Raw genomic sequence first — 9,867 nt, 5'->3', positions numbered from 1 at the left:
ATGTGGCTTCAAGTATCAATGGTAACTGTGCTCTGCGTTTTACTGGATTTAGCAGAAACAATCGCTAACAACAGAGATCTTGAAACGATTTTCAGAGAAAGGTAAGAGTATTCATGAAAATTTCTTAACAGATCATTTTCATTATAAATATATAGTCCAGTCATTAAAGCTTAAATTAGGTAAGAATCTCGAAATTCGAGATACCCAGTTGTAATCATGTAAATACCTTAAAATAGCACCCTAAAAGTTGTCTCCAAACCTACATATGGAACGTACCATATGTAGATGTTGAGATAACTTGTAGGGTGCTATCTTAGGGTGAACTTACTTAATTAATCAAATTATCAAAATTTATGAATATAAAACGCATTTTCAACTAAACGCAACTTTGATAAACTAACACATTTCTTACAGTTATTTAAATTTCACAAAATATTTATTACAAATAATTCAAAATTTCTGATTTGTAGATCTGATGAAGATTGGGGCGATGCTTGGCATAAAGAAACGCATTCCAGGTGTAGAGAACATTTGATGCGCCACATGTACTGGGCATGCGAAAAGGACATTTATAGAATATCTCGGAGATCAGTTCCGGAACATCACAGGGAGAAGAAAATTCCAGGTAACTAATAATATAATACATATTCATAAAAATGGAATGATTCCCAAAACATAACAACATTGTGTAGAATAAATTGTTGCAACCGCAAAACAAATAGAATAGGTCTGTTTTTTATCTTTTTGTTTCAAGACATCATTATTTTGGAATATCTTAAAAAAAGTACGTGTGTGTATCGTTCTAAGAACGTTACATTTCTTTACCGACATAGGCAGACATTGGGTTCCTCATGAGACTGATCTGATTTGTATACTGTGTAGTCCAGTCATTATGGTAAGTTCACCTCGGAATTCGAGATACCCAGCTGTAAATACTCTGTAAATTCACCCTAAGAGTTGTCTCAAAACTATACATATGGTAGAGTGTATGTACCATATGTAGGTTACGAGACAACTTTTAGTGTGTATTTACTGAGTATTTACAAACTTACAACTGGATATCTCGAATTCCGAGATTCTTACCTAATTTAAGCTTAAATGACTGGACTAGTGCTGATTTTTTCTAAAATAGACCAAATAGTGCATCTTGGGCTAAAAATCAATATGTGACGTATACATATAACAAACTACATAAAATTATTATTAAATTTGGGCCATAATAGAAATAACCATATATAAAGGAACATTCTACCTACATTTTTTTTGAATATTTTAAAATATCACCAGTGTTTGTTATCGAAACTAAGTATATTATTTCTATACAAAAATATAAAATTCTTAATCCTAATATTTTTATATCAGATTTAGGTTACTCTTCATTTCATACTTAATTAAATTTTTATGCCAATTAGCGCGGGCGTTCAATTAAGTGAAACTACTTAAATTAATAAATTCTAAAATAAAAATTTGGACGTTTCACAAAAATTTTGAATGTAAGTTTCAAAATCATTAATAAACTTAGGATTATAGAAATAACCATATAAAGGAACATTCTACCTACATTTTTTTGAAATTTTTAATATATCATCAGTGTTATCAAAACTAAGTATATTATTCCTATACAAAAGGATAAATTTATTTTTTATCTTTTTTTTAAATCAGTTTTAAGTTACTCTTTATTTCATATGTAAATAAATTTTCATGCCAATTACCACGAGCGCTAAGTTGAGTGAAACTTCTGATATATTAATAAATCTTTAAATAAAAATTTGGACGTTCCACAATAAATTCTAATGTTAGTAAGTTTGAAAATTAAAAAACAATGATTGGTTGATACGGTAACAATTGTTACCTTTATAAAAAGGGGTACCTTGCAAACCCTAATTTTGTCGACGTCCTTACATGGTCTACGCCACCACTCTGTGCTGCATGGGAGAAATGAGAAATGATTCGACTCTTGAAACGTGCAGATATTTATATTATATTATATTCGTAATTACTTATATTTTCTATATAATATAATTACGTATATTAAATTTTCGATATATTATAAGAATTAGAAAAAGTACGTAAATATACTAATCGTGACTATGAATTTCAGTCGCTTTTCCTTGGATTGGTGCCGAGATGTCCCTTCGCATGGTTCGATCAAGACGGTCAGCCCGCATCAGAGGAGGCGGCGGACCGAGGGTCCCGCCTTCGATAACCTCCGAGTGCTGCAACGCCGTGGGTTGCACTTGGGAAGAATATGCTGAATACTGTCCAAATAATAAACGCATCAATCAATTTGTCTAATTTCGAATTAATTTCATAACCGAATTGGTATATTGCAAATTATTTATCACAAGATATAAGTTCACAGGATAAAATTATATTATTTTTCGAATGAAAAGATGAAGATACTTACAGAGCGTAGGATTATTTGTTCTCATATTATTCGGTAGAGCTTCTGGTCAGTACTTAATTTTGATCTTTCAATCCAATTTTCGAGTTTGTTGTAAAGTAAACATGATTTTGTTAATCCTGCTGAATTAATTAAATATATATTTATATATGTTTTTTAAAAAAAATAATCCAAGTATAATAGCAAATAGGCGTTATTAAAATGGGTATATAAAATTCCTTTTCTTACGTAAACACATAGGTACACGCATGTTTTTAATTTTCTCTAAAATTATTTTACTTTATGTATAACATTGAAATAAATATTTCACTCTTGTTAAAATGAATAGTTTTAAGTATTTCAATTTTTAATTTAAATTCTGATAAGTTATATAATATTATAATTTACTATAAAAGTTTTATAATAATGTTGTATTAATTGCTGCATCATTTTGTTCTTAAGTCAAAAAGATTAGTGTTATTAAATTTCAATGCTTTCGAATATCTTTCAAAAGTATATATTTTTGTGAACATAAGTCTTTAAATCTTCTATATGGTTTTTGTGATATTCAATTCAATTTAACTAGTTGCTGCATTAACCATAACAATTATTGTATGCATTTAAACAGTGAATAAAGCAATGCACTAAGAATGATTTTTTTTTAATTATTCATGTTATTCATAAAATAAAAATCGTCATTCCTAAAAATTTAACTCTAATTATATTAAATTTGGCTGAAGAATGGTAAAACAAACATATTACCTAGTAATACATTCAATTAAACTTAGATAAGTGTTTAATTGAAGTAAATATTAATTTAATTTACTCATTATTTTGCTGGTAGAATTAATTAAAATGTTTAGAATTCAACACGACGCAACTTTTTTGCGCATATCTTTAAAACTTGCGAATAATTATTATTTTTAAATTGTATATGAAAAAAATTGGTTGATTTCAATAATTTCGTAGAAACTTGAGAATAAGACTATATTTCAATAAATATTTGTTTATTTTCTTTTCTTTTTATACAATCCTTTGGTACCTTCACTTAAACATAAGAAATATTTATAAAAACACAAAACACTATACATCACCCCCATAGCACAATATAAAGATGTTAATAGTAAAGGTAAAAACGGCAATTTTTCTTTAAATATTATTTTATGTAAAAAATTCTCATAAATAAATAAAAATCCTAGACCATAAATGTACATACTCTCCAAAATATTTAATAAAGGTAAACATAATCGATTTTTGTTGCTCTCTGGAAATAATTGAGATAAAAACTTAAAAGCTATACCCGAATAACTAATAAAAATTAATGCTTTCGGCAACAATAATTCATTTGTAAATAATAAAGGAAACAACGAATAATGACCAATTGTCGATAACATTAAAAATATTTTGGCGTCTTCTTTTCCAACACCGCTGATATACTGAAATAAATATTTAAAATATTATAATATAAAGATTTTATTCTATATGTGATTAAATCATTTTACCTCATAGGAATAATTAACATCAAAATAGCTTTTTCATGAACATGCCATCCGAATAAGAAAGAACAAGCACCGCAAATCACTAAGCATCGAATAAATTGCAGAGGCGATATCACAATCGGGGTTTTGCTAAAAATCATATAAATTTATTACATTACATGTATACCTCTTCTTCAAATTATCATTTAGTAAATATCATCGTAATATAAGTTATATATTATTTGTTAAATGTTGTGTACTACAATATATCAAACCCTCACTATACTCAGCAGTGCGTTTGTGCGTTTAAATCAGGTACAAAATATACATTCAGTAATTCAGTGATTGGAAAAGAAATAACCCAAAATCTCAGAAATAACAAAATTGCTATAGTCAATCTACATTGACAAACCGATTTCTAAAAAAACCCCAACAAATTAAGCGGATGCTTTGGAGCAAAGAATTACTGTGCATATTTTTACTGTTAAAACATTGCAAGTTCATTTACTTCTATACAATAAACATACTTACTTGAATCTGATAATTCTCCATAATTTAATTAAAGCTGGCACGATAGTTATAAATGTTAAATAGAATGTAATTGAAGGTGTTATTGTTGGCAATGTTGTGTGAACAACATCCTCTACTAAACCTCCAGTCATTGTCGCAGTACTATTAGAAACAGAATATCCAAGTTTTTTTGCTGTAACAAAATTTGCATTCATTTTATATAAAGAAGAAAATGATCCAAGTCCAAATAACTATTACCACATAAATTTTCAATATCGTACCAGTAATAGTGGAAGCCTTATCAGCTACATTATAAATTGCCCAAAAATTTGGGGCCCAATATGCATGGCATAATCCACGTTTAAATGGAAATAGTCTCGCCATAACCTGATAATCATAATTATATTTGTCATCAACAAAAATAAATTAGCTAGTCGCTTCATAGTACTTACTTGAGAAATTTGTCTAATGAACGGACCAAAAGATACTGTGCAAGTAATGAATCCTATCAATACTAATTTTGATATTCGTTTTGCAGTTTTAGACAAATCAAAATTTCCTTGCAGACAATAACTGCCTAATAAATAAACCACATAAGCTGGAGCCACATATGCAAAAATGTGCTTCAAATTCAATAAAATACTGAACCATAAAGCGGACATCAAATATTGTTCCTATAATAGAAATTAAAAGCCTCAAGTTAATTATTTGTATATTCTTCATAATTTTTAATAAAATAAATAAAAGTATTAATTTTTACCTTCATTATGCAAGAAATTGATAATAGCAGTATCCCATATAGCATTCCATTATATTGAAAATGTATGTGATCAACCATAAATAAACCTGCATTGCACAATATTAAAACTGCCAGAAAAGTTTTAGGCTGTGAGTTACTTTTACCTAATGAATTACTACACCTGAAACAATATAAAGCATTGCATATAAAAAAAATAGTTATTAAACTTAACTCTACTATAAAATATTTACTCTCGAGTTCCAAATAGCAGCAAAAGATCTGTTACCATTACTGATAATCTTTGGAAAAGCACGGTCATATCAGATGCATAATTTAAATTTTTCACGTTTAGCATGTTTGGGTCAAAATATTTTGCTATATGCGATAACATAAACTCGAACCATGCAAAAAATGGAGGGTAATCTAATGTCCATTCTGAGGTGTTCTCGAAGTACCATAAATAAATTGGTTTACTATGTGTTATTGCTAACCAATTCCTATGGACTTCAAAATCTGTCGAACGACTAGAAAGGTAAAAAAGAGAAGTAATTGAATTATGACAAATTAAATACTAGGCACCATGATAAATGGTATTGAGATTGATAATGATTTGACACCAAATTGAGATTGATTGTTAATTATTTCAAACTTTGTAATTTGAAATAAGTGTTATAAATTACTGCATATGCTTTATTTAGCATAGTAAAACAATTTAAAAGATTCTAATTATTTGTCTATAAATTCTAATAGAAATTTGTGAAATCAATGTCTTATTAATTCATGTTCCTTTATATTTGGAATACTAAAAATTTGCTATTTGCATAGGAATTTTGTTAAAAAATAAACATATTATATAACTTGATATCTTATAGCTTTATAATATACAATATTTGTAAGAAGGTTAAAAGGCCGGCTTAAAAGACTTATACTATTATAATCCTTACTATGCAGGTATAAACAAAAATTTTACACAAGTTATTAAAATAAATATTATCCATATCATGATTAAATTTTTAAAATTTAGTCAACATTTAATATTAACGTGGATCCACGTTGTTTGTCACTAATGTTAATTGATATCTAAAAACAAATCTAAAAATTAGAAGCGTGTCAAAACTTAGGTTATGTTTTTGACATTTTGGCGTCCTTTCTTTTTGACATTTGTATATTTGAAATTGAAAATTAAGTAATTCGACTTGATTATTGCAAAATATGAACTAAAATTGATACAAAATATGTAATATGAAATGTAGTTCTCAGCTCCCTATCTTTAAAACATAATTCATGAGAATATATGTTTGATAAATACATAATTGTTTGAAATTTTGTAAGATGCCTAGATGAAAGAACGCTAATGTTTGTAGGGTATATACAATGGTTTAAAGGTAAATAATAAATTAAAATCTTCATTGACAATTTTCACACTAATTTTTGTAACATAGATAAGATAATTTCTATTAATGATCACAAATAGTTGCAAGTTACACTAGATAATTTGACCATGCTTTTAATCTGAAAGAGAATTGCCCGTTTAAAAATATTCCTTAGAAGATACAATCAATTTTTACTACTACCATATATAAAATATGGAAATCAAATTCCTAAATGTAGATGTAATAATGAATATATAAAAAATGAATTATTTACTCGTCTTTAATAAAATTATTCTTTTATTATAGATGGCTGTGCTTCACAGAGCATTATTCACCTGGTTTATATTGCTAGTGTTTTTAATTCTTTTATGCCTGAGACTCGAGACAAGAACTCATTGGAATTGGTTCATAGTATTTATCCCCATGGTGCTATGATGGAATACTATTGATATATGTACTATTTCAAATGATACAGCAATGCAATGCTTGCACAGAACGAATAAGAAATTCATTGAGTAAAAATATTTGGTATATGGCAGCCATACTCTTGAAAATGGCTGCACAAATAACTATATGCTTGAAATTAGAATATCCTAAATTAAATCTTCCTATTTATTTAGTTTTAAGTCCTTTATGGATTTTGTTGCCAGCTTTAATTGTTGATGTGTTTTATTTTAGTAAGAGGGTAGTAATAGGTATTAAAGGCTTTATATAAACTTTTTTAATAAATAATCATCACTAAATTGTTAATAATTTATTTATTTTTTTAGCTTACAGATACTTTGGATGTGTTAATTAAACTATTATCACTGTCTTTTGAAAATTCCAAATCTTCATCGTCTTCATCATCTTCGACCTCCATTTCATATATTCTTATTTTCTTTTTGGTCTGAGATATTAATATTGCAACTTTTCTAGTCGATGATACTGCAAAGTCATTACATAACATGTTTTCAATCAATCTTATACTACAAGCGTCTATTATATCAAAAGCATTATATCTAGGAAGCAAGCATATTTTTTTCAACAATTATCGTTCCAGTCTCTTTATTGATATTTTAATATTTACAAATTTATCTTTTAGCATCAGTATATTTAATTGTAGAAATATGCAGTTTTGTTTCACTGTTTGTTGGTGCAATAAAACTGAACAAATCTCAGATGAGTAGAATTGCATATTTACGGGCTTTAAATTGGGTGGTAATTTTTTGGCAATTTACTATCACTAAATGAAGATGGTGGTTTAAAATGGACACACACTGCTTTTGTTTCTTTACTTGAAACATCATATTGAACAATGTATAATCCATCATCATTTTCTGATTTGTCCATACAAGCTAATAAAACAGAGCCTTTTCGGGGATATTGACTTGATCCACAAGTAGGTTTTCACAGTCGGATAATCCAATAAAGTTAATATTACCCTCATTTATAAAGTTGCTTCCAATTAATTCAAGTGGCTTTTCAAATACTTTTTGAATTGACTTTATGAACTGGTTGTGTTCTTGAATTAAAGAGTGATTTTCGTGATGTTCAATTATAGATGAGTGCATTGATAAGCATGAATTTTGTTTCAAAAATTCATGCCATGGATTTTTGTCAAAAACAGGAGGAATGGTTAAATAGTTGTCTGTTAAATATTGGCCTAGTCGCTCCAAATTAAATGGACGCACTTTTATTGTTTCATCTTTATTGTTTGGATTTTCTACATAACCATCAATATTATCCAAAAACTCAGCTATATATTTAATTTCCTGTTGAGACATTTCTGCAAAATCATGAGGCACTCTTTCATCCATTAATCTAACAATTACAACATAAAGCCAGCGAAAGAATGCCTTGTAATTTTTCATGGAGTGATCTATAACCTGCTGAACTTCACCAATTTTTACCAGAAATGAACCAATGTCTTTCAAGGCTTGTGTAACTAAATTTTCATTCAATCCTAAAGCCTCATAAATGTAAGTTAATCTAGCCATTCCTCTTAAATCTGATATGTGGTACACCAAAGCTTGTCCAACAGTATTCAAATTTTTTTAAGACCAATTTTTGTATAGTAGAATAGCTAATTTCAATAGATGCTCCCATTTTTTTCAGTCCTTTCTCTGTTAAATCATGCAAAAGGAATGCTTGCAATTCTATTGATGCTGTGCCAAACATCAATAAATCTAAAAAGTCTGCTGAAACACCACCTTCTGGTACGCACGCAGAATATTTTTCTAACTTTTTATCCATTTCTAATAATGCCGTTTCCCAAGCTTCTACTATACAATTAATAGTATTTTGCATATAGTACATTAAGTGAATTATGTGACCATGCTTTAGTGCTAATACATGAAGTTCTTTGGAATAAATATTTAGTGTAGAAGTTTTAAGAATTAGAGTATTTACTTTATTAGCTGCTTTATAAGATACATACATATACTCGAATGATTCTGACAATTTAGCATCAATTACTACTGGATTTTCATGTTTGGTAATTTTTTTAAGGTCGATAATTCCACAAGGAAATAGTCCAAAAACACTAATGTATACTAAACCATTTAAAAGACCAACTATTAATATGTTCAAAGTAGTCTGGTCTTTAAGATATTTTGAATCAGAACTCATTTCTACTTTTTTATTTGAATAGCTCGTTGAGAGTGATGGTAATCTTGGTAAAAATGTGGTGTGATCATGCTGAAAAAGATTATATTAATGTAAAATAGTAACAGAAGGATATCATAAAACATCTATTATTTTCTAAAGAGTTTAAAAAAATTATTACATATAATGATTTAATTTCTCAATAAAAACTTGTAAGCAAATATATGTTTAAATCAAATTTTATTATACTAACTATTGTTTCTGTAGAACTTTTGTTGGCGTCTCTGCTGTATCATTTTGATTTGTTTGATCAGCTTGTTGAGACCAATTTAAACAACTTATTTGACCATCAACAGTAAAGCTATGAACTAATTCCTTGTTTTCAACATCAATTAAAATGATTTCTCCTGAAGTATAAGCTACGGCTATAACTTTTCCATCAGGTCTCCACACTATATCTTGAACGATTTGTCCTTCTAGCGTAGGAGGCAAATTCCAAACTCTTTGCCAATTTAATCTATGGAGAGCAACTTCTCCTGGAATATATAAAAATATTATTATTTATATTCTCTCATCCTATTTAGAACATATCAATAGTTTTCCATTTGTCTTTTACAAAACACGAACCTTTATTATTTGATATTGCCATTAAATCTAGTCTAGTGCACCAGGATGTGACATCAATTTCATTGACCACTATCCTTTCCTCTATTTCTTTCATAGCATAAAGAGACATATTTAGTTTTTTAAACTCTTATAAATAAAATAATACTTAAGACTATATACAAATAAATATTT

The 9,867-nt window shown here is 28.0% G+C and overlaps 4 protein-coding genes across 4 annotated transcripts; 2 read left to right on the top strand and 2 right to left on the bottom strand.

The window, feature by feature from the left end:
* Positions 1–2,295, top strand: LOC113382127 (probable insulin-like peptide 7). The gene is made up of 3 exons (XM_026620679.1): positions 1–101; positions 471–625; positions 2,102–2,295. Exons 1-3 carry the CDS (start codon positions 1–3, stop codon positions 2,293–2,295), a joined length of 450 nt encoding a protein of 149 aa, XP_026476464.1.
* Positions 2,296–3,776: 1,481 nt separating this feature from the next.
* Positions 3,777–6,170, bottom strand: LOC113382126 (probable dolichyl pyrophosphate Glc1Man9GlcNAc2 alpha-1,3-glucosyltransferase). The gene is made up of 8 exons (XM_026620677.1): positions 6,055–6,170; positions 5,362–5,634; positions 5,132–5,291; positions 4,824–5,045; positions 4,653–4,758; positions 4,393–4,564; positions 3,886–4,011; positions 3,777–3,819 (listed from the first exon to the last, which is right to left on the bottom strand). The coding sequence occupies exons 1-8, from the start codon at positions 6,111–6,113 to the stop codon at positions 3,777–3,779; spliced, it is 1,161 nt and encodes a 386-aa protein (XP_026476462.1). The 5' UTR covers positions 6,114–6,170.
* Positions 6,171–6,306: 136 nt separating this feature from the next.
* LOC113382125 (transmembrane protein 60-like) lies at positions 6,307–7,198 on the top strand. Its single transcript, XM_026620676.1, is given in 3 exon segments — positions 6,307–6,495; positions 6,790–6,905; positions 6,907–7,198. Coding segments are annotated over 2 exon segments (408 nt in total). The 5' UTR covers positions 6,307–6,495.
* Positions 7,199–7,249: 51 nt separating this feature from the next.
* LOC113382124 (anaphase-promoting complex subunit 4-like) lies at positions 7,250–9,805 on the bottom strand. Its single transcript, XM_026620675.1, is given in 5 exon segments — positions 7,250–7,669; positions 7,836–8,513; positions 8,515–9,162; positions 9,340–9,605; positions 9,697–9,805. Coding segments are annotated over 5 exon segments (2,121 nt in total).
* Between the last annotated feature and the right edge of the window lie 62 nt (positions 9,806–9,867).

This window comes from Ctenocephalides felis, unplaced genomic scaffold (genome assembly GCF_003426905.1).
Source record: "Ctenocephalides felis isolate EL2017-DRISC unplaced genomic scaffold, ASM342690v1 CF-g0.4_SCAFFOLD_03302, whole genome shotgun sequence".
Classification (NCBI taxonomy): domain Eukaryota; kingdom Metazoa; phylum Arthropoda; class Insecta; order Siphonaptera; family Pulicidae; genus Ctenocephalides; species Ctenocephalides felis.
Note: the sequence above shows the minus strand (reverse complement) of the source record. Positions and strands in the feature narration are given on the sequence as shown.